Below are 25,511 nucleotides of genomic sequence, written 5' to 3' on the forward strand. Positions count from 1 at the left end.
TATCCCTATCCCCCCCTCTGGCACACTGACACACCTGTCCTTGTGCAAACACTACAGGGTGAGATAACTTCTTTAATTATTTATTTCAGTCTCTGTATTCGCCTTGGGGTTTCATTGATTGATTGATTGATTGATTGACGTTTATATTGACAAAAAATGCATACGCTAACATGAGCATAATGTATTTGTATGTAGCTACATCTGTCAAAAGGATACAACACAAAAAAAACCTTGACAGTTTATTTCCATTGTGGCCCTTTGAGTGGAATTCGTGTGTGAGTTGTTGAGTGCCGTTTGGGTGGGGGTGGGGGGTAGTAGAAAAATAAAGAAAAATATAATCAATAATAAATACATTCATACAATTTCCAACAACAGAAATAGCAACAAAAAAAACTAAAACAAACAAACAACAAAAACACAGTAGCCTACTGTAAATGCAGTCTGCTGCAACTCAATTAATTGATGGTAATAATTTGGTCCAGCTGCTATTCAGCCAGCTATATGGTTAACATGGTTAACATGATTAACAGCTCTTTATGAGTGACTGACATAAGTTGAGATTTGAACCCTCCCTGAAATGTTGGAGACCAGGGGAAACAGAATCCTTTCTTATGCCAAGGGGCATATTGCATGTATGGGCTTCAAGCAGCACTTGTCAATCAGTAGGTGTATACCCAACACCAGCCATCTACACATTTCTCAATGGAAGAGCGGGGAGACCATCTCCAACCACTGCAGATCATGTGCTAGTTATTGTATTAACATACCATACAGATTGGTTGCAATATGTTTTATTTATTAAAAATAATTCCGGATTGCAGCTTTAACAGCTTGCCAGTATACCTTGAGGCAGGCACAGACAGTACAGGATTCACTGACGCAATTCACATCGCTGATCTGTGCTGGCTTTTAAGATAAATGACAGTAAGGGATCCCTAGAAGAGATAAGGGCCTACTGTACCTGTACAGGTGTAGAGACGAAATGTATTGTACAGTAAACTACATTACATAAACCATGCAACAGTTCAGATCCATTTGTGTATTCTATTCATCATAATAAGTTAACAGATTTACTTGAGCTACACCAATAATTAAATAAAGCATGGAAGTGCTTGATACAACCCTGCACCATCAGTGGGGTAAAAGTTGAAGCACAAGATAGGCTATCAGCAAGCATCTCATCTATTGGCTTGGTAATAAATGTAACCCTGTTGACCTGCCTAGAAAGCTCCTGTGTTACGCTGGAGTAACTTTTACCACAAAGAGGTCACTGTGCACCAACGGGTTCTAGTGCAAATACACTGATACCACTGAGGCCTTCAATCTCATGCGTTGCTCACCCACTTTCATAGAGATGAAGGGGAGAGAGAGGGGGGGAGAGAGAGAGGGAGAGAGAGAGAGAGAGAGAGAGAGAGGCTGGTTGTGCTGGGTGTGGGGCAGCATGCATACATGTAAAATGTATGCATGTATTGTGTACCTTCTCAGGCCTAGAGACTGGAACTGATATCCTTGCTGCACAGAACAACCAGGGTCAGTGCATTGTTCTAGATGACCATATACGTAGTATGCGTGCGCGTGTGCGTGTGTGCGTGCGTGCGTGCGTGCGTGCGTGCGTGCGTGCGCGCACGCGTGTATGTGTGTGCTTGTGCGCGTGTCCGTGTGCGTGTGTGTGTGTGTGTGTGTGTGTATTCTTCTTTTGCTGATCACAGAAGTGAAAACAGAAATATTTATGAGAGTAGAGAGTAGCTGACATTCATGTGACGTGCACAAACCAAAATTGGTTGAGGTCATTAGGTATGTATGTCGACGACTACATTTTCTGTTCACTTGGTTAACAGAAAATCATTCATTTAGGCAGGTTGACCTGCCTAAATGAATGATGTAAAGGATGGACTCATTTGTACATTTGTTCCCATACTGCAGCCCAGTGGATCGAGAGGCTGTTTGGACCTGGTAATCAGAAGGTCACTGGTTCGCCTCCCAACCCCGGTCTGTGTCAAAGTGTCCCTGAACTAGACGACACTTAACCCTTGACACTGTAGTTTCTTTAAAAGTTTTTTTTTTACGGGGTGTGTTGTTAGCGCCACACCCAACTTGGAGGGCCGGTGTGTTGACTTTTGTGTCTCCTCACCTGAGACCAATTTGGTAAGGAGGCTCCCCCCAGCATAGCTCTAAGGGTCATAAAAGCATGCCAGGACAGGATTTAGCATTCAGGGCAACTGCTCGTAATTTGGGAATGTAGCCAAATTTGGACATGACGTGATAGTCTACAAAAAACAATATACCATTATACTAATACAATTTGTCTCATTATTTAAATTCTCTAGAAGTGAGTGGACGCATGCGTTCGCATAAAAAATGGAACCTTGCTAATTAAAACAAAATGTTCCTTTTGAAGAGACTGGAGATGCTCCACCCAACAAGTGGCAAAATAAATCTCAAGAGTGCTTTATGAAGATAAAATAAGTTCAAACAAAGTATGGTTGTTCTGAGAGTCAACTCACTCATATTTCCTTTTGGCTTTGTGTAATTCTCTCTGATAAACTATGAGGTTAAATCGAGAGGTACACGACGTTACTGGATGTGTGACCTAATCTGTTCAAATAGTAATATTATATTGTATCATTTATTTAACAAGACTTATTACATATGGTTCAACAAGCAATGAATTCAAATGTACAGCCTTCATAATACCGTCCATAGTGTTATTATAGCCTAATAGCAACTCAAAAACATATCAACCCATTTTTCTGTAACAACCCCACACCCAACTTGTTTTTGTACACCCAATCTTCTTATATCACATTTCTTATTGTAAATGTAATGGCTTTTTAAGCAGGTACATTTAACGGGGTGTATTCTGCAACCATGGCTAAAAGTGCCCAAGATAGTGTACAATACATGTACAGTACAATACATAGTTATGGTGACACCAAGTGGATATATTTGATCACTGCAAGTCAGGATTGTTGGTTTGATTCTTATCATTATTATTTGAATTACAATGATGCACTTTTTAATATTGCGATTTGATCTCATATTATTTCAATTACATTTGAAAATATATTTTTTATATAATGTATAAAATATTGATAATTTCATTAACTGCTCAAGCCATATTTAAAAAAAAACAGCAGAAATAGCCGACTTAAATGTAGATCTGCTAGTTTAGCCCTAACCCAAAATAGGAATGAAAGAGTGTTAAAGTGGTTAAAATGAGAATTACACAAGCTACAGTATATTTACAGCTAATCCTGTGTATTGGTAAAAAAAAAACTGTAGCCGTTGCATCATTCCATCAAATACATCAAGATAATTATATTATTGACAATGTTCTGCAGATCTACTAGTCTTCTCTGAAATCATATTAACATACTCAAATAATGCAGCCCCACAGCATGAGCGTAAATGTGAATGTGAGGCGTCTGCTTTCACTCTCAGCCTGTGTTTATCTCTTCCTGCAGGCCTCCAGGCAGCATGCAGTTACTGTGTATCAGCCTCCAGCACCGGAGGGAATCATAGCCACAAAACACAGAGTCAGCCTGTTGCTTATTATTACAGCCTATGTGTCTACATCCTCCATCTGGACGGCGTCCATTTAGCTACTTGATGAAATAGATAAACACGTATAACCTTATCCTGTGTGGGCACCACAGTGCCCGATGAACAACCAGTACACCAGACTTAACTTGTCAAGTTTGGTTAACATGAAAGTTTTCAATATAGATTATTGTAAGTTTAGATAGATTATTGTAATTGTATCGTATTTTGGTTTTGTTTTGTGACACGTACCACTGTTTTTCTTTTATAGCAATATCTTTTACAAAGACAAGGAATTTAAATGATATGTTTTTGTGTATTCATATGGAGGGAGGAGGCAGGGACTGCCAAACAACCAGAAATGGTTGTGGGTAGAGAGAGTCTGCTCATTCTGTCCTGCTGTGTGGTATAAGAACACCGCGAAATCCTGAGCGTCAGTTTAACTCTGACAGTGTAAAACTGGGACCCTTGCACTCTCAGAGTTAAACTGGTACTCAGGATTTGGGTTGTTTGCTTAGGGCTTTCGCCCAGAGGGACAAGGTTTTGTGGTGCAAGTAAGGCTGGTTTGTCTTCCATACAGGATAAGAAGAAAGGGGGAAGAACAACTACAGTAGAAGAAAAGAATGAGAGGCATGGTGGGAGGGCAGAGAGACAGAGAGAGAGAGAGAGAGAGAGAAAGAGAGAGAGAGAGAGAGAGAGAGAGAGAGAGAGAGAGAGAGAGAGAGAGAGAGAGAGAAAGAGGGATCTGTAAAGGCCTGCTCCCACCCCTATATATTTCTGGAACCTCCCCTGTCGATTTATAGGTCCTCCATACACACACCCACATAAAGACACACACACACACACACACACACACACACACACACACACACACACACACACACACACACACACACACACACACACACACACACACACACACACACACACACACACACACACACAGGGATAGATAGACAGCAGGGGCCTAAGCAGACAAAGTAAGGATGTGACATCATCTACAGGAAGAGAAGCCAAACAACTTCTTTCTCTACACACACACACAGGCCCCCCGCACCCCCCACCCCTCCTCCTCTTTCCACTTTTTTTTTGTCTCCGCTGTGTTGTGCTGAGAGAAGTTGGAGCCTCTGTGTCGCTGTTAGTGGCCGGGGGAAGGAGTCAGCGTTACCAAAGGAACTGGAAAGGGACTGAGCAGGGAGTTTAAAGTCAAGGGGTCTCACAACGGAATTCTCCCTGGCTTTCCTCACAATCCCTCACCACATTCCGAGCCCCCCGCTCTGGGATTCCAGCCAGGTACAGTGGAGAGATTTTATTTTCCACCCATTCTGTAACCTCTTTTTTTTCTCTCTCAGCCTCTCCCTTTGTTGCACATTTTGGGATCTGCACACTGTGTTTGCTGTACAAGCGTCTTTCTTCTCTTACTCTGTCTGTCTGTCTGTCTGTCTGTCTGTCTGTCTGTCTGTCTGTCTCTCACCCTCTCCCTCACTCTCTCTGTCTCTCTCCCTCTATCTCTCTGTCTCTCTCTGTCTCTCTCACTCTCTCCTTATTCTTCTTCTCTCGCTCTCTCACATTTTTTTGTGTAGGATCTTGAAAGCAGCATTGTTGTGTTCCAGTGTCATGATGACCAAATTCTAACTAATGAAACTCTGCACAGATGGGTTGCCAACTCTCGTACGTGCTCAGACATGCTTCAGTCTGGGGCTGCTGAGGCATGCATGCCAAGTAGTCAAAGTGAAAGTAACTCTATCTCCCATGATCATTTTACTCTGTGTGATCTGTGGGTCTTCAGTAATCAATCGATTTCCTAAGTGTACAGAGTCAAATTCAGGGTGTTAATTTAACTATGAGAGTGTACAAATGGACCCATAAGGGTCCATATGGTTCCATATGTACCCTCAGAGTTATAGGTCCATTTTGTTCCTAATGATCAATAAGCTGGGGACCCCCTGGAACACCCTCAGTTAACACTAAAGATTTGACTATTACTACGTACGCAAGGAATGGAATGGAAAAACAATCATAAAGAACAGAACTAGTTATCCATTCCCTGTTTCTTTATAGGCTACTCATATTTGTAGCTGTCTCGTGACCACATAGGCTACTCATGCTCCCCCACTGGTGAGATCCTGGTGAATATTCCACATGCACCGAGCAGACTATGAAACGTTTTGACAGGGAGTATACCTCCATTGCACACCAAAATCTGTCTACAGTATATCAAATAAATACTCAACTCTATCCAATCTAACTGGTTATCCCCTTCCAGACCATGGATTGGTTTGAACTTGTGATTCTAATGTGTGGTTTCTTTGACTGGAATCAAACTTCAAACCTCAATAAAATCCCTCCGTCTGTATCTGTGTTTAAACTACAGAATGAACATACACTAAACTCGTGGTGATTTGAATGTCTGAAACCTTAGCAAAGCAAAAAGTGTACTGTCCAGCTGTTTGAAACAGGACACAGGACACAAATGTGGATATGCAGTCGTAGTGTCACATCAAAACCACTATCACGAGAGTGCATTATCAAACTGTAAGGCCTTATATGGTACTGTATAATTCTGTTAACTACAATACAGGACTGAAAGCCACTATTCATTTGTGATCTTTCAATATTAGCCTAAATGATATACTGAAGTTGCTACTGTAACTATAATATAGTACATCGCCTGCCATTATACCTTTTATATATATGATATATTTATCATAGTTTGGCAATTGTGACTTTCAAGGAATGTCTCTCCACTTGATCCCATTTAAACCTCTTCAATTACTGTTCAGGTACTAATATAAATTTCTTTCACCTTCACGATAATCAAGTCGTTTGATCTCATAACCTTTTGGCCACTGTTAATATTTGATTGTCATCAAAATGTCAACACCATTGAGAAGGGTATCATTGTAGTCCCTAGTAAATAAATTACCTGCCAGAGAGTTAATAGATGTAATTTATATATCAGCTGTCACACTCAGCATTTTTTCCCTCTGTACTGTATATATTGCCAGGTCAGTGTAATGATCAATAATTGAAGTGAGATGTTTGAACTTGAGGTGGTGCTAAAGGTGGTCCATATTGACCACCTTTATTCCTCAAGGCTCTGATTGAAATAGAAAGTGTTGGGTCTGAGTAGTATTATATCATGATATGGCCACTTAATCACTTGATGATTTTTTGGGGTTAAAAAGTTAAAGCTCTGTATTCCGATAATAATCTTTGCTATAGAGTGTTTGTTCAGTAACAGGGGTCTCCCAATCTCTCCAGCTCTATAGAAAACAGAAAATTCATTTTCAGATCAGGACACTACTTGTAATTTTATCCAATCAGGAGACAGAACGCCGCAAAAAGAACCCGTAGAATTTTAGTGTTCCAGTTCCAAATTTGTCTGCTCATTTTTGGTTTCATCACTTCCAATTTCATTTGTTTATCCTGTATCCTGTGAGGTCCATCTCCTAACTGGTATCCTGACCTGAAAATGTATTATCTGTTTACTAAAGAGCTGAAGATAAGAGGAGACCCTTGTTGATGAACAAACACACTACAGCAATGATTACTATTTTAACATAGAGATATTTAGCACTTATTTTAACAAAGAAATTTCATTTACAACCTGTTTAAAGATAGAGAGGTTTTAGTCTCCAGTGAGCTGCAGCATGCTATCAGCATGTTCCCTCAATTACAATTGAATATCTCTACTGATCTGATTTGACTATTAAATCACACTGTGGCTATTTCCAGCTCCAGGTGGCAATTGAGAGTCTTGTGATGGTCAAGGGAACTTTGGTTTCACAGAGCATGGCAGTGCAAGCTACTTACTATACTTACAAGCTATTTAGAGAACAAGCAAATTCAACATTTTTGCAGTGAACTGTGTGAATTGTGTGTTTTGAGAGGCATCAGACTTCAATAACAATCATGTAAAGGCAGATATTGCTCTATAACAGAAAATAAACATGTTTAAAAAAATGTTTTGAGGAATGAAATCCTATCAAAGGAAGAGTGACAAAGACATGTCAAAATGGCTGATATGGTCCTGTTATGGTCCTGATAGGCTGTTGATACGGTACATATCAACAGCCTTTGCTTATCAAATCAGGCAAGCTTTCCCCATGTATACAATCTGACAATGTTGTTTATGCATTGCAACTATGATTCAGCCATTTTTTGGCCATGAAGCCTGATCCGTGTCTGCTGGCCTTGACAAAGCCATGAATTGACAAGGGAGAAACAATCGTGTGACCTCTCCTGACCTGTCCTTGTTTTGTTTCTTTTCCACAGAGACGGATGCAGCAACTTAAAATAAGAGCTCTCTGTAATCTGAACCCTTCTACAACTTCAACCCCATGTGAACTGACTTCAGTGCTGGATCTGGTTTGAACCCTTCTCAGGAAACGTGCCCGTTCTCAAAACTCTAACTAAACATACCCCTCATCTCCTGGGCCACAATTAAGTCAATGGCGCTCTGCCTTGGACAAGTCTTCAGCAAAGACAAAACCTTCAGGCCTCGGAAGAGGTTTGAGCCCGGCACCCAACGCTTTGAATTGTACAAGAAGGCCCAGGCCTCGCTTAAGTCCGGGCTGGACCTGAGGAAGGTGGTTCAGCTGCCAGAGGGTGAGAATATTAATGACTGGATCGCTGTGCATGTGGTGGACTTCTTCAACCGCATTAACCTTATCTATGGCACGGTAAGCGAGTTCTGCACAGAGCGCACCTGCCCCATCATGTCCGGGGGTCTGCGGTACGAGTACAGGTGGCAGGATGGGGATGACTACAGGAAACCCACTAAACTGCCTGCCCTCAAGTACATGAACCTAATGATGGACTGGATAGAGTCACTGATCAACAATGAGGACATCTTCCCCACTAGAGTAGGTGTGTGTGAATCCCTTAAAATTGAGCACATTTAATGTACACAAATTGTTGCTGGAGTGTATTGTATATCCAGCCGATGATTGTCTTTTATGTATAGTAAAATCTTTAGTGTTAACATAACTCTGAAGTTAACTTGAACAACATCAGAGTTAAATTAATTGAGTATTTTACATTGTGTGTACAGTACATTGTGTTATATTCACATACGTACAAGTGTGTCCTATTCTGCCTCGTAAAGTGAAACAGCAGCAGTTCAAATAAAGGTTAATTACAACCATAAAGACATTTAGATGAGCGTTTGAATGGATGAATGAGCCGATTGTATCTCATCAACGCTGGAAATGACAGCCTGTATTTATTACAGAGAATGTATTATTCACATCATGCATACTCTGTACATTACATAGTGTATTATGTGTGATGCAATAAGCTACACTCCATTCACACAAGTGAAGTCAGATTATTCTATCAGACACTGATTGCCCCCTGGTGCTGAAAGCGTGATAGAAGAGGAATCACATTAAATATTCATAAGTTGAATTGTAATTATGACCCATAATGGCACTGTGGTTATGCCTCAGATCCAGTAGTGAATAAAGTACTCAACTCCAGTACTCCAGTCAAAGTATAGGTACTCCTGGTCAAATATTACCCAACTACGTGAGTGAAAGTTGCTCTGTCAAATGTGTGTACTTAAGTTAAAGTGCTTTAAAAAAAATATGTAATTATTCAAAAGTACAAATTACAAAGTGAATTTTCTCTCAATGAACTGCTGTATTGAAATTTTGAAATTTCCCCCCAAAGTGTAAAGGTGTTTTTTTTTTATAAATAAAGGTGAAAATAGCAAATCTACAAGCTCAAGGCTATTTTCACTATTATTGATATTTTGGGGAAATATATTAAATAAGGCTTAAGTGGTTAATTCATAATGTACTTTTTCACCTTCCTAGGAATGCAGTGGAGTCAAAAGTACAATATTTGTCTTGTCTGAAATGTATTGGAGTGAAAGCCATAAGTATCAAAAATACAAATACTCAAGTAAAGTACAGATACTCAAAAACATTATTAAAGTACAGTACTCATACTCAAGTAAATGTACTTAATTACTGTTCATGCCAAACATTGCTGACAGGTTCTTCCTTCCTTTGCACTGCTGTACAGGTGTTCCTTTCCCCAAGAACTTCCAGCAGGTGTGCAAGAAGATCCTAAGCCGTCTCTTTCGTGTCTTTGTCCATGTGTACATCCATCACTTCGACAGCATCTGCAGTATGGGAGCTGAAGCCCACATCAACACCTGTTACAAGCACTACTACTTCTTCATCTCGGAGTTCAGCCTCATTGAGAACTCCGAACTTGAGCCCCTGGTGAGTTTAGTGAGACCTTTTTTGATTGATTGATTGATTGATTGATTGATTGATTGATTGATTGATTGATTCACTCATTCATTCATTGATCTGTCAAAAAGTCATAAAATCTCAGGGCTGATTTCTGTAGTGGTACATTGAGTGTAAATGTGTGTGTAGGGTAGCAGAGATAAACAGAAACATGAAATCAATAGTACACCTACACTTTAGAGGTGTAGGGGTTAAGATGGGGAGTGGTGAAAAGAAAGTAATTAAATACATTCATTCAAGTACTGTATTTAAAGCATATGCAGATTTTTTTTTGCATAAAACGAATAACAAAAATAAAAGAACCCATCATCCACAGAGCTTTTAAAAAGGTGTGGAATAAAACAGCTTTCAAAGTTGTGGGATAAAAACATTTTAATAATCTTTTTGTCTCAACAAAACTCAAGAATTATTGTTGTATGTTATGTACATTTGCTGCTAATACCTATGTACTTTTACTTAAGTAGGATTCAGGACTTTTACTTGTAATACTTTTACTTGTAATAATCTGATTGATTTGAAGTGGGACTTAAAAATCTATTTTTATTGGTACTTTAATTTTAAGTAATAAAGGATTTGAATACTTCTTCCATCTCTGAAGATGGGTTTTGATTGATGTACTTTATTTAGTAAGACATGAGAACAGTACATGACAGTACATAACAGTACATGGAAGTACAAATTCACAATACAAGGTCTTCTAAACTGGAAAGCTCATTAAGCACTAAGCTTGTTTAAGATGAGATCCCCATGCACACAAATCATGATGATGGGTGATCAATGCAGAGGTGATTGGATGAGAGTTTTGTATGGGATGTCATCAATAGCCCTCCCATGATTCAATACCCCACAAAGAAATAAGAAATTCAACCAATGTAATAAAAATAATAATGATGATAATATATCTCAGATTTAAATAGCGTTTTTCTACATACTACAACGCTTTACTTGTAACTTCTCTTAACTGAGTTGTACTTGGTGTCGTTTTCACACCACATCGCAGAACAGTGCATGCTCCTTAGTGCGACCACACGTCACAAAGAACCATGTCTGTTCATGCATGTGTTAAAGCCTGAAAAACTGGATGATTACTGAGTCACACTGTGTGTGCCATAAAACACATTACCAAACAGTTTTCATATGGTATTTATAATATAAGGATGCTTCTTTGACTGTCCCTTTGGCACATACTGTGGTACAGTATTAACATTGCTAAAAATAATTATGTAAATAAAAAAATGAAAAAATTAAAGGATGTTGATGATGATTGATCATAGCATAAGCCTGTTAACTACAGTAAAATGGGGTTGTTTTGGGGGAGGGGGAGGGTCCCAATGGAGTCCCCAGATAAATCATTGATAGTTAGGGTCCCAGAGATAAAGATAATTGTAATTGTAATAATCAAACAGGGGTCTGTGGCCTAATATCAAACCGATAGTCCTTGAAATAAAAAAGGTGTTCTAAATTAATACAATTATAATGACCATGATGAGGGGTGTTTTGAAGTGACCACCATCTTATTCTGATTTCTGCATCTGCTGCTCTCTACCGGTGTCCTTCCAACAGAGGGGCTGTTATCAGGGGCAATTCTAGGATCAGACCTCTAGGGGTGCTCTGCCCCTAACTGAATAACAATTACAACATTAATTATTACAGCATACATTAATACATATCTGCCTATACCCACCATAGGAGAGTAAAAAAAGAAAAGAAAGTGTCTCAAATCAAAACTGCACTGATGGGAAATGTAAATGGATTGGATATTATGAACTGATCCATTCCAGACACAGGGATAGAGAATGAATAGCAAAACAAAACTTCTGATGTGAAATATGTTTACAGACACGTTTGGACATGCCAAACTGTTCAAAACACAGTGGTCTGAATGAAAAGGAAAGTAACCCATGTTTTAATTTTAAATTCTTTTTGAGATTTTTTTTTTGCTTGATCACTGTAAAAAGCTCTCTTTTGTGCACATGTTTACATACTCAGAGTTACAGAACCGTAAGCGTCCATTTGGTTCCTATAAATCATTTAGCTGGGACCCTTCAAGGACACCTGGGGGTCCCCGGACCCCACGTTGACATCCAGTGTGTTACTACGTTGGCGCAGCTGGATGATGGAGCTCCAAGCGTCAATAAAAAGCCTTGGCTATCATCATTATGAGCCACGTGGTTATGCAATTCCCTAGGCAAAATTAAACCCTAATGGGACATGTCTATAGGCTGGGGAAAGATAAATCTTGTAGACACAACAACATGACGCAACTCTATTTTGTTTTCCTACCTCTCTCATAGAATCTTATTTTTAGTTGTGGGAACTGCTTCAATTATAATTCTCATGATAACAAAATAAGTGGCTACTTGTAATCGTCTTTGAAAATGTAGTTGGAGTATTTCATAATAATCACTACTAACTGGATATGTTTTTGTTGTTTTGTTCTGTCCTCTACAGAAAGCGATGACAGAGAAGATATGTAATTAAAGTGAACCACTTGGACAATGGAGTTTACATTTCTACGTTCCCTGAGCCTCTTGACAAATCATCAGCTTCGACACCAATTGCTCAAAGCAAAGGACAATTAAAGGATTTGAGCTGTGATGGTGCTTTTCCAAGTTTACAGATTTTCACTATGTTCATCTTAACACACGTGTGTTACTTTCAGCCATGTTCAGACTGAAAGTGGCCCCTTAAGATATCTTTAGTGTCTTGCATCATTGTGATGCTTTGATAATGTTCAGCATTTTAGGACAGTCTGTATTACCATACTTTCTTTTTATATCGATTTGTCTGTTCTCTGTGCATGTCTTATTGTTAATGTTTTTTCTTGTTTTTTTTAAAAACGTTTTTATATTGAGCCTTATTTTGTTGAGTCAAAAGTTGTATTTTCCTTGATAGGCATACCTTCCTTTCTAGTTTGATCTTTTGATAGACAGAAATTCAGGCAAAAAAAAATAGAATGTCATTACACCTTGAGGTGCCTTAAGATATAAATGTACCTTGTTTTCCCAAGCTGCCTCTCAGTACGGAAGAAAAGATATCAACAAGATAAATAGAGGTGATATTCATTTATTTTGTTTTTTAACAGAGCTGCTTATGTTTCAAGGCCGTATTATATCTAGTATGATATCAAGAGACTGTTCCAAGGCAAGAGACTGCCAGCTCATTCCAGAACAAACTAAAAGTAGACAGGGACCGCGAAGGTTCCGCCTCTTTTTTTGTCTGATGAAATATCATGTCAGTGGTACTCAACACAACAGGGTCCGGAGACCCCCAGGGGTAATTAGTATTAGTATCCAAATGGACCCTTCTGGTCTGTAATTCAGAGTGTGCACAAAATGGAATCAAATGGGTCCATTTGGTTACACTTTTACACTTTCATTAATCCTGAGGAGTTTACAGTGTAGATTGGAGTACCAGAGATAAACATTGTATAAAAAATGGTGGTCCTTGAAATTAAAAAAGGTTGAGAACCAGTGCTTTAATGTGGTTTGATGAGTATTTCTTACATTAGCTGGCGTCAATGAATGAATACATATTTAATAATGGGTATCATGGTCATGTCAAAAATATTCCCCTGAAGAGTGGGGGCGTGGTAAAGAGCTTAGTCTCGTGACGTTGAAGAATTTCTTTTTTTAAGCCTTAGCTCGAAAATAGCGAATTTACAAGCTCACAACACGTCGCGAATGTGGCGAGTTGTGAGCTTGTACATCTGCTATTTTCGACGCGCGACGCCGTCGTTCGACGAAGTATATCTGGGGCATTTTCAGCCAATGGCAGCGGTGAGCGTGTAGCAGGTGGGCGGGGCGTGCAGTGGATGGGCGGGACATGTATGTGTTTATGTACTTTCCCTCCTCATCGTTGTGTTGTTCATGGATCCTTTCATCAGCCGCTCCACTCACTCCACCAGATGGCTTTAATGACTGAAGATTTTAGCCAGTTTGGACACACATTCAAGGTTAGACGACTTTCGTTATTGTTTATTCTTTGTTATATTAACACTAAGTAAGTTAAACTCCTTGGGTGATAACTTTTATTTAACGTTTTAGCTTGAAGCGTTTATGTTAGCCATTTATTGATATGGCATGTTGACTATTGCTGGCTAACGTTGCTAACAAGTGACGTTTTGCTAATGATAATTATAGTGTATTTATTTTAAGTCCTTGTCTTGTAATGTAGTTTAATGGACGTAAAAGACGGTTTACTGCTGCGTTGCTTACACAAGCTAGCGTCGCTCCCTAGCATCTTAGCATTGTTGTGCTAACGGTGTACTGACGCGGTCACACACATAAGACTGGTCCCCGGTTGGCTTTGGTTGTTCGATTAGAGTCAGTTACAGATAAATACAGCTAACGACACTTAACATAACGTTATCTGTCCGAAAAAGTTGCACTGTGGTGTTTTCTAGTGAAGCTGCAAAACAGTAGGCTAGATGTGCTGACTGCTGACTACAGCATACTGAACTTCAGGAATGAATGACTTCCACTGAGAGCTGTTGCTGATGCACAGCAAAACGTTTAACTTGGATTGTCCAACGGGTACATTGGTTACATTTGTATACCAAGTTACAGGGTTCATTAATTTTAACTTTTTTTCTTTTTTCCCTCTTTGCTTTTTTTTTTCCTCCTTCAAACTAACATTCCAGGTTAAATTAAATCAACATTCAATTCCAATCTGAACTTGAATCTTGAACTGTAATAATTTAGTCACAACCACCACGGTTGGAGCTGGGGTAGATAAGGAATCGTCCCTCAGTGAACTGATAAGTGTGTTACTTGTTACAGTTTGTTACTTATTTTTGGTAATCAATAAATGACACACATCTTACAGGTTTAAAAGGCTCATATACATATACTATTCTTCTGCCTACACATACGTCATGTCCTAGTATGAGCGAATATGGGAGGGGGATCAACATCACGTGATGCATTTGTTTAGCCCGAAAAACCAAATCTCTTTGCTAAAAATAGCCGATCATATGCTCCCAACGCGTTGTGAACTTGTAGATCGTTTGGCTCATTTCTGGGGGGACTAATGTTCCCCACAGAATATGGATACTGGGGTTCAAGACAAGTGGTAAACTTATATACAGTTAGAATATAATTTTCTGGGCGTCCCTTATTTTTCTTGGAAATAATTATTAGAATTTTCTGGTAGTTTGCAACCCCAGCCGGAACCAAAATGAGGAAGAGATGGAGTTAGTCCTTACTCAAGCTGCTATGTGGAATTCGTTTAGCTGATGTTACATTACCATACCCCTGCCAACACTAGACTGTGAAGAAGAGGGAGATTTTCCGGGGTGTCTGCAAATGACCTCATTGCTCCCCACCCCATTACCCTACACCACAGAGTATTAATAGAATAAATACAAGGATATGAAATATTAATAGTTCACAATACAATAAATGAATACAAAATAAAAAATGTACAAGAAAGTGATCAAAAGTCAACATCTAAAATTAACAAAACAAAATATCAAGTGCACACTTTGTGAGAGCAAATGAGTGTAAAGTAATGATTACTACATGTGGAAACTTGCATTTGAAAGTGGCTGTTACACCTAGTAAAGTCTCTCCATTGCTCAAATTCTTTGCTGTCACCCTGAGCTGATGTATAACGTACACTTGGCCCTGCCCACACTTGTAAATGACTGAAATGTGTGAATTTCAGTTGGCAGATATGGTGAGACAGAGGACTATGGCCGAGCTGCAAGCCTTCCAGCACTCTCTCCAGGTAGTCTCAATGTTTGTACACTGTTAAACATTGTGGTTTTGTCCGGTAAATTTGTAACTTCCTGTAAGCTTTCATCTCGTTTGTTGTGTCAGATAATCTCATGACATAGAATAGCCTCTGGTGCCAGTAAGTTTATCTTCATTGAAATGCGGAAGTTGCTTATCTGTGATCTGTGAGTCGTGACTCATGCACTATCAGGGTTTGTATGACGGCTGTTGGGAATATCCAAGGGCAGATAGGGCCTACGTCAGTATTCCTATTAATTCATGTACCACGCCACTGTTTTTGGCAGGTTGCCATAGGGAAGGAAAAGTAACCGTGGGACAATTATATGGGTCAGTGGGGCATTTGTTTTTTATCTAAAGTGGGCCATGTCTGTTAGTCAAGGCAAGTTTATTTGTATACAGTAGCACATTTAAACAAGGCAATTCAAAGTACTTTACACAAAACATTAAGAACATTAAGACAAATTTTAAAGGAAACATATTATAAAAGGACATTTGAATACATAACAAATATTTTTTAAAGAGTTAAGACAATAGAAAAGCTAAAAACAAATATGAGAATAAAGTTACAGCAGCACAAGTGATGAATCAAAAAACACAGCAAAAGTCTTCAGCTTTGATTTTTAAAATAATTGAGAGTTATAACTTATACTGAGTGGTAGCTGTAAGCTATGACTTGATTTTGAAAGTCATTGCGTTGCACTGATATTTTAACTTTGTTCCTTTTCTCTCTCGTCCTTTCTCTCCCTTTCCAAACCCACCACATGATATTTCTGGCCCCTCTCGTACTTTCCCTCCCTCCGTCCCTCGCTCTGCCTCTTCCTCACTGTTACAGAGTAGCACGCTGGCTGTGGGCCAAGTGGGTGAGAGCTGTGAGGGGATCCAGCAGAACGGGACGGCCACAGAGGAGAGACAGCACCTCTCTCAAGGCCAAGCAGGTACTGTCAGCCTTGGGCTAACCCTGTTGTCAATGTAATTTTTGCCAGGTGCTGTACTAACATGTATATGATGCGTGGATTTGTTAAAGGGAAACTTTTTTTAGGAGATCATTGATAGTGTGGCAAAAAATACCCTATGTTTTCTGTGTATTTCTCTGCAACATTTTGACGTCAAGAAATGACATCAAATTATTCGTTTCACATCATCAGGCCCGCCTGATGACACAAAAATACACAGAAGACATTGGATATGTTTTGCCACACTATTATTGATCTCCTCACATCCGAACAATTGACTCATTGTCAGCCTTCTGATAGGTCCCTGACTGACTAACCACTTTCTGCCTTTTTCTGCCCTGGTTCCGCCTTATGGCTGTTTATGTTGAATTTGCTAAAACATTTAAAAACATAATTTATACTGCACCTGCGATATTCCTTTTTACTGAGACCAAGTTTAAAATAAGAATTGAATACACTGTATATCAATACGAAGCAACTGACAAAAAGTTATTTCAATGGTAGTGGATGGAGAGAAAGGACTTTTGTCCAACCAAGAAACTGCAACCAATGGGTGCGAAGAGACGCACAACCACGGGCGGGACAGAGGGTCAATTTGATTTGCAAAATGTATCTTTTATACTCACTTATTTTGCATGCATGTGCACACCGGGCTCTTAAATTGGTACAGAGATGGAGAAAAGTCAGCCTCTGAACATCCCAGATGCAGCAAAGAGAAGGAAGAAGAAGAGAACAAGAGCAACGGACAGCTTTACAGGCACCTTTGATGGTAATGACTCACAAATGATCAGATTAGAAACGTAGCTAAATGGAATAACTTGATCATGCTTGCATGATGTGAGACACCTGCTGCAGACTTACAGGATGTAATGTTTTCCCCCAGACCTATACAAGCTGACAGATGAGATGCTGGGTCAGGGTGCATATGCCAAAGTCCAAGGATGCATAAGCCTCCAGAATGGCAAGGAGTATGCTGTAAAGGCAAGTTAGACTTTGCAATATCAGCTTTGCTTTTGCATATTTCACTGGATTCATAAATATGTCAATGTCATTCAAGGCAACCACAATAATTCTTAAAATCGGAGTGGGAAATTTCAAATGACCAAGAGCCACCAAATCAATGTTGGCTGACAGAACGGTGAAGATGCCTTGTGAATTTTGGGAATGTACTGGTTACTCTGGCTTGTAGACAATAATGTGATTTGAACACTGTACTTTATAAAGTTTTAAAGGGTTCTTCTAATCACTAGCAGGTGTGGTAATTGTGGTCTATAACATGAATTGACCAAAACAAGACAGGCTCTAATAATGGCATGGCTTCCTGTGCAATATGTAGCTATGGGATGGCAAGCTTTAGCCTTCAATTGAAAACATTTCTTCAGTCTTACTGTAGTGGGAGAATTGCTTTTCTTCATATGTTTCATCAGGCTACATATATGAACACTGCCTACAGATCACAAATTATCAGCCAAGATGCTAACATGAGCTTTGTGTGCTTAATGTTGTTGAGCAGTGTCAGCTGAGTGCTAAAGTGACTGAGCTGTGATTGGCATAGCAGAGTTAGCTGAGCTGTGTAGTTTGCTACAATTTTACCTACTTTTGTTGGGACTGTGGTTGGTGTACTGTACAGTAGCAGCATCAGCTAAGCTGTGTATTTTTGCTTGATTGGTCTACTTTTGTAGGGACGTGTACTACAAACATCTGGCCCCGTCTGAGCCATGCTGTGAAATCAAACACTAATTGAAAAAAGTCTACAAAGAAGTCCTAGTCAATAAATATTATTCTCTCAACATATTACTACTACTTTGGGCCTTATTAATTTTGAAGGATGTAAAAAGAAGTTCAAGGCTTCGTTCAAACCATACAGAGTGATTTGTGTTTAGGTGATGTCGATGTGTCCACTGTATTTCCACTTACTGCTATGGGGTTAAAAGCATGCTTGATGATTAGGACTATCATCCTTGTTTTGGAAAGTATATGCTAAATGCATAACTTGTAATACCTCCATTTCTATTTGCATAGATCATAGAGAAGAGTGCAGGCCACAGTCGCGGCAGGGTCTTCCGAGAAGTGGAGACACTTTACCAATGTCAAGGAAACAGGTGTGTGTTCTTGTCGTCACCCTGAGGATGAACAGCGATATTCCATAAACGGCCCATTGCAATTGATAGTAAATGTCCCTCATTCATGAACAGCACATTGAAATTCATATTAAATGTCCTTCACTCATGAAAAGCACATTGTAATTCATAGTAAATGTCCCTCATTCAGGAACATTTTGGAGCTGATCCAGTTTTTTGAAGATGACACTTGCTTTTACTTGGTGTTTGAGAAACTGTGTGGAGGTAAGGCTCCTAATGTGTTTATAAATATACATCATCAAAATAACATGTGAATGATCCCATTAGTGGCTTTTATATTTCTCTAAAAGTGAAATTCTGCTCTCAGGCTCGATTCTAACACACATCCAAAATCGTAAGCACTTTACTGAGCTGGAGGCTAGCAAGGTGGTCAGAGACATCGCCCAGGCTCTTGACTTCCTCCACACAAAAGGTATGTTGCTTACTTTATCATCTACACCTGTGAGACATACCTGCAAACATTGTGGATTTAAATGTCCTCATTGTGTATTGTGCTTTTCAACAGGCATTGCCCACAGAGACCTCAAGCCTGAAAATATCCTTTGTGAATACACTGATCGGGTAAGATTATAATGGCGATTGTTTGTAATTGTTATTAACAACATTAACCCTGGTGTCTCTATTTTGGGCATGTTGTTATAGGCGAAAATACATGAGGCTATATGCTTAATTTATTCAGTACAATAAAAATGGCAGATCTACAAGCTTGTAATGTGTTGTGAGTTTGTAGATCGGCTATTTCCGTTGTGCGACGGCTTCAGGCTTAAATGGTAAATACTGTTTATTATTGTGGCTAAATTATTTATTGTAGCACAATAACTAATCAGTAGGAAATAAGTAATTCATCAGTTTATAGTTATTGTGTTCTTCACATCCTCCTACTCAGGTGTCCCCAGTGAAGATCTGTGATTTTGACTTGGGAAGTGGGGTGAAGCTGAGCAGTGCTTATACGCCCATAACGACTCCAGAGCTCACCACACCGGTAATGTACCAACACCCGTTTCTCAACATAGTAGCTCTACGCATAGATACAACACAGAAGCAGACAGCTTGTGTTGCATTGTGTACCATTACACTAAACCAGTTCTGTATTCTCATCAGCGTTCATAAGATAAAGGATGTGTAGTAATTGTATTTTGAATAACTTTTAAGTAGAACAAAACAATATAAATACAACTATTTCAAAATGAAAATAAAACACCAGGCTTGACAAGGAAACAATGTATTTCAATACATTTGACCAAGTCTAGACCCAGACTCTGCTCCCCCTTAACCATCCCTTTAGGGAATATTTAAAAGAAACATAGGAACTAGGTTGCTCTTAAGGTCTGCAGGTAACCCATTCCATGCTACAGTTGCTGTGGGCATGACTGTGCATTGTCCAATGTTTCTCTTTTACTGGTTAAATAGACTGCGTTATTACCGAGGGAAATTTGAAGTGTGTTGCAGGGAGTATCATGTGTCTAGCAGCAGAGCTCAAATTGTCTGCTGAACTAGACTTCGCAAAATAAAATAACTAATGTAATTAAACTGTGATACTTGACCTAGTATTGATCCTTTGTTAGCATGGCAACGGTACTGTGTGGTTTAATTTAGTTTTGCCTTCTCATCTCAGTGCGGTTCAGCAGAGTACATGGCTCCAGAGGTGGTGGAAGTGTTCACCGATGAGGCCTCGTTTTACGACAAACGCTGTGACCTGTGGAGTCTGGGGGTCATCCTCTATATTCTGCTGAGTGGAAGTCCGCCCTTCACGGGTCACTGTGGCACAGACTGCGGCTGGGACCGCGGAGAGACCTGCAGGACCTGCCAGGTACGCTCTCAACTACCTACTTAACACAGCCAGCCTCCACCTATGTTTCCTTAAACCTGGACATGACAAAAAAGTCCTCGTCTTGGAAGATATTTTATAATGTATTAAAAAAGCGATGCCTGGAGATTTGATTTTTGTAAGGTAGAATGGGAATTTGTCTGAGTATGGTGAGACACCCCTTCACATTCAAATTAAATCGCAAAACGTATTGTTTATCCCCATATACTGTATAAATAAGGTGGTGTCTAATAAAGCTGTGGCTCCCATATAAATCTTGAATTTAATGTGTTGCTACGTCATGTGCACACGCTCGCCCACATGCACGCAAGCGATCGCCAATTGATATCCTCTTAAATAGCCTATGTAGGCCTATTTATTAACCCACAATATATAACAAATTTCTAGTGGAGCAGCGCCCCACCTCGAGTACACCCCTGTTTACTGCTCAGAGATTAGAGCATCCTTTCAACGCATATCTTATTGCCTTCTAAAATATAGTTGGGCTGCAACTAACTATTGAATTTCATTATCAATTCATCTATCAATTATTTGATGAATCTTTATGATTAAAGGTAGGGTAAGTGATTTACTTTGGTTAAAATAAGTGTTAAAAAGTTCTATATTCTGATAGTACTCATTGCTTTAGAGTATTTGTTCAGTAAAAGGAGTCTCCCATGTCTCTCCAACTCTTTATTAAACAGAAATCCATTTTCAGTGCTCTCTCCTGATTGGCTTAAATGTTGTCACCTACCTGAAAATGTACTATATTCTGTTTACTAAAGAGCTGGAGAGACCCCCTGGAGAGACAAATGCTCTGTAGCAATGATTACTATCAGAATATAGTACTTTAACCTTTTTAACAAAAACAAAAAAAATCTCTTACCCTACCTTTTTTAATTTAGGCTATATAATGACAATACAATTACAAAATTATGGGAATTGCCCATCGCAAGTTATTTTAACTGATATCTGAAGAAGACTATAAGGGGGATTAAAATATTCTGGAATATTGTTTCTTTGCAGAGCCACTTGTTTGAAAGTATCCAGGAGGGAAAGTATGAATTTCCAGAGAAGGACTGGGCCCACATCTCTGATTGGGCAAAGGACCTCATATCCAAGCTGTTGGTCCGTGATGCCACTTTACGTCTCAGTGCTGCTCAGGTCCTGAAGCACCCTTGGGTGCAGGGGGTATGTGCCATTTCTGCTGTTTATGAGAATTTCTGTTTGTTCTTAGAACATATCTAATAGTTTTTGCATACACAGTATCAGTGCTGACATCCCTTTTTTGTTTTCCATGGCGCAAGTTTTATTTTGTGATTGTTTAAAACGGTTTCAAAAGACCCGATTTCCATTGACACTTGATTGGTGATTTCAATTCCACAGAATGCTCCAGAGAGAGGTCTTCCAACTCCTCATTTTCTACAAAGGTAAAAGATGTTGCTTTGATACTCATACACATGTTTATAAAGCACTTATACCAACACAGATTCCTTAGTGTTCTTTATAGAGCAGCACAAATAATAACTAGATACTAAGTTTACAATCACAAATCCATGGTGTGGGTGTGAACAAATAACGGTTCCAACATCTGTTTCTATCTCATGGCTAGCAAATAACAATGGGCCAATGAGTACAATTTTTAATCGAGTATTTACAACTCAACATTTTGTCTTCTCCCTGCTCTCTAATTACAGGAACAGCAGCACCAAAGATCTGACCCAGTTTGCTGCTGATGCCATTGCCTTTAACCGGCAGCTATCCCAGCATGACGAGGAGCAGGAAAAGGAGCAGGGGGATGTCAGTGTCATCGTATGCTCCATGAGGCTCTCCCCTCCATCCAATTCCAGACTGGCACGCAGGCGGGCGCAGTCCAACGCCCTGCGCACCACGGACTTCATGCCCGCGCCAGAGGACCTTGCAACCTGATACACACAAGTGCATAATTGTGAGAAATCCCAATACTGAACCATGAGAAACCCCAGCTGAAGTCCTGCTAACAGCTTGTGTGTATAGCCCATTGTTTCTTGTTCCATTGATTTCAAGTTCCTGCATCTCCTCTTCTCTAAAGGGAGATGCAAGTTTGTGCGGAACATATGTATGCATATACACACACACACACACACACACACACACACACACACACACACACACACACACACACACACACACACACACACACACACTTTTCATGTTCTCTGGCTGACCCCTGCATTGTCTCATGTGAGTTACTGTCTATTTATTTAAATTTTATATATATTTTAACATTTTAATCCACATCAGGATTAGCCACACAGTATTGGAAATGATGACTAAATGCACCAGTCATCTACCTAACTCCTGTATGATTCCATCGTTTCCAACGTATTGCCAGTAATCTCATCACTTTGAAACTTTGAGCACTAAGGGAACATTTTATCCTTGGCTACTATGCTGAACAGTTTAGTTCAGCACTTTTTGTGTTTTTTTTCCTTTTCTTTATTTTCTTTTTGTGCCATTTTTTTTCAAGTGTTACTTTATATTTAAAGGTGAATACTGGATTTGGGGCCATAATTCTTCATTTGCATTACACTTTTTGGAAAATAATGCATAAAGGGCCATGTCCTTGTATTTTGAGCTGCCAGCACCTTTCAGACATGCATTCCTATGATAAATACACTGGAGTGCTCCTCTTCCCAGTGCCGAATATCACGTTTAAGCGCTCTCTGCGTCCAGCGTTTTTTGGCAGAGCGCCCTGAACGCTTCAAATAGAAAATCGTTCAACTTTGGGAGAGGAGGCTGCTCATCCATGTCACATTGTTGATGGGTTTGAACCGTTGCGGGCATCAATAAATGCTCTGTGCGCTTAATTGCTCTGGACATGATATCCAAAGCGCGCCTCTGCTCAAAAAGCACTTTCTGTGGACATGGCCTCTTACAGTACAGTATAATCCTGTGTTGATGGCAAATAGTAGCGTATTATTATCAATCTGGGAAATGTTACGAAGCTTACATTATGTAGCTGTTACTGTTGACGAAAATCCTTCTCATTATTTTACAGGTTTTATTTGTATCATCCCAAACTGTGAAATTGTTACTGTTTTTAAACAGTGTTGAATGGATAGTTATTGAATGCTTTAAGAGCACTGCTTTCCAGGCACTTGAGATCATTTTTGTGTGTTTTCCTATTCATTTTATCCTAGCTTTATTTGATTTGAGTGAGTGCACATGGGCTGAAATAGTCAATGCTGGTTGGAGGGGAATGTCCATTACTTCTGCACAGACTTGGATTTCCCCTTAATCTGAAGCTAGCTCTTCCATTTCTTAATGTTTTAGTTGTGTAGGCTTTAGGCAATGCCATGCATTTCTCCTAAAGTGTGTATGTAGAAAGCACTTGGATGAGGAAAGTGGATGAATGCAATGTGAGTTTGAGAAGTTCAGGATTTGATCAAATTATTTAGTACTTTACTAGAAATTTCTAGCTTTCACATCTTCAATGCAATCTGATCCTGATTTATTATGGATGACTTATTGTTATTTCTTTGCACTACGTTACCCATTTACTTTACAAAGATGGCAAGGATATAGCAATACTGTGAATAATAGATTTGCGTCAAGAAATATGAACTCAACCTCTGATATTTATCTTTTTAACGTGTTATCCTCATAATTACCATAATTACCTCAGAGTCCTCAATTGCACCTCATCTTTGCACATTTTGTACAAATGCAGAACCATCCAGAATAGACTTGCATGCTTTCCTAACAGTAAATGAGTGTATTGTTTTGATATGTGTATTGCTTGTCTGAATTACTTTGACATGTTTTAGATTGTATGTGATTTAAAAGTACATTTTGCTGATTGAAGAATTGATGTGCCCTTTAAAGGTTTCTGCATATAGTTTATATTCTAGGTACTGTAGGCTAAAGCCTGATTTATAATACTTTGAAATATGACTGTGTCACTTGCCGAAAACAACAGATATTCGATAAGCAACACAGTGGTATGACAAATTAGGCTTACGGTAGGGCAATTCTATTCTGGAGTCAAAGGGATTTGTTTTTATACTGGAACATGTATGATGGTATGTGAATGGTTTTGAATTTGCCAATGAAATGACACAGGTCAAGACTCCACTTTTTCTTTTAAGTCCACCACATTGTGAATGACAGTGAGCTATGATTTTATGTAACATTTATTTTGCTTTTGATGTATTAATTTGGAGTCAGCTTGATTGCCTCACACCTTGAGGATATTTCTTAATGGGGTCACTGATGTAAGTCTACCACTTATTTCTCTCACCCTATTAACTTTGTTGCCTGATAATGTCAACAAGTCTTCCCCGATCTCACCCAGTTGCCATGGTCACTCCATCCCTATAGCAACAAAGGTCCTTCACACAAGCAAGGCAGGAATGGAGTGATTTGCCGTCAGAGTGCACACATTAGAAAAGAGTCACTGTCTGGCTATATTAAATCCCACTCACTGGGCTATATTAAAGCCCCCTCCCTATTGTTATGAATCATCGAAGTGCCTGCCCCTCTGTCTTTAATGACATTGTTTGAAACAGTAATTGTCATGCAGACTAAATAGCCTACTCAGCTCTCATGAGGTCCAACACATTGGCTAATGCTCTCATAATGTTCAATATTCTCTGAAATATTACCACTGATGTTTTCAAAGGGGGGAAAGGGAGAATAAAAGAATGGAATTTGACCAATTTCTTGCTTTCAGCCACAGCATGACTGGATTCATTTAATTGATTAATTGAGGTTATGAAAGGTATGAAGATGAAGGAAGATAGCATTGGGAATGACACTACAGAAGCGTGGGAAATATATGACACTACAGGAGCTAGTCGTTTAAATGTAAAAGTGCATCAGGAACATTAGGAATAACAATCCTGCTTGCTTCACTATGTATGTTTGACAATGTAAAAAAAACAATAATAGCTTAGGACGTTTGCTAGAATAGCAACCCCCCCCCCCCCCCCCCCCCCCCCTCCCCTACTTGTAGACAACACAAAATGATCAGTTAATAGGCTAAAAAGTAATGGATAACAAAGCAGATATTCATATGGTATTCT

At 39.3% G+C, this 25,511-nt stretch overlaps 2 protein-coding genes across 3 annotated transcripts; both read left to right on the forward strand.

The window, feature by feature from the left end:
- The first annotated feature begins 4,465 nt into the window (after window positions 1-4,465).
- On the forward strand, window positions 4,466-13,284 carry mob3c (MOB kinase activator 3C). The gene is made up of 4 exons (XM_084066627.1): window positions 4,466-4,833; window positions 7,819-8,412; window positions 9,574-9,776; window positions 12,258-13,284. The coding sequence occupies exons 2-4, from the start codon at window positions 7,995-7,997 to the stop codon at window positions 12,285-12,287; spliced, it is 651 nt and encodes a 216-aa protein (XP_083922753.1). The 5' UTR covers window positions 4,466-4,833; window positions 7,819-7,994; the 3' UTR covers window positions 12,288-13,284.
- Window positions 13,285-13,654: 370 nt separating this feature from the next.
- On the forward strand, window positions 13,655-25,123 carry mknk1 (MAPK interacting serine/threonine kinase 1). Of its 2 annotated transcripts, XM_084067526.1 has the most exons (14): window positions 13,655-13,761; window positions 15,474-15,536; window positions 16,377-16,479; window positions 17,168-17,266; window positions 17,381-17,478; window positions 18,520-18,599; window positions 18,769-18,842; window positions 18,946-19,050; window positions 19,144-19,199; window positions 19,525-19,620; window positions 20,254-20,448; window positions 21,472-21,636; window positions 21,832-21,875; window positions 22,143-25,123. In XM_084067526.1, exons 1-14 carry the CDS (start codon window positions 13,714-13,716, stop codon window positions 22,372-22,374), a joined length of 1,458 nt encoding a protein of 485 aa, XP_083923652.1. In that variant the 5' UTR covers window positions 13,655-13,713; the 3' UTR covers window positions 22,375-25,123. The 2 variants fall into 2 exon arrangements, with proteins under 2 accessions (XP_083923652.1, XP_083923651.1); XM_084067525.1 differs by having other exon boundaries at window positions 18,946-19,199.
- The last annotated feature ends 388 nt before the right edge of the window (window positions 25,124-25,511 follow it).

This window comes from Gymnoscopelus microlampas (assembly GCF_963454915.1).
Source record: "Gymnoscopelus microlampas genome assembly, chromosome: 9".
Lineage (NCBI taxonomy): Eukaryota > Metazoa > Chordata > Actinopteri > Myctophiformes > Myctophidae > Gymnoscopelus > Gymnoscopelus microlampas.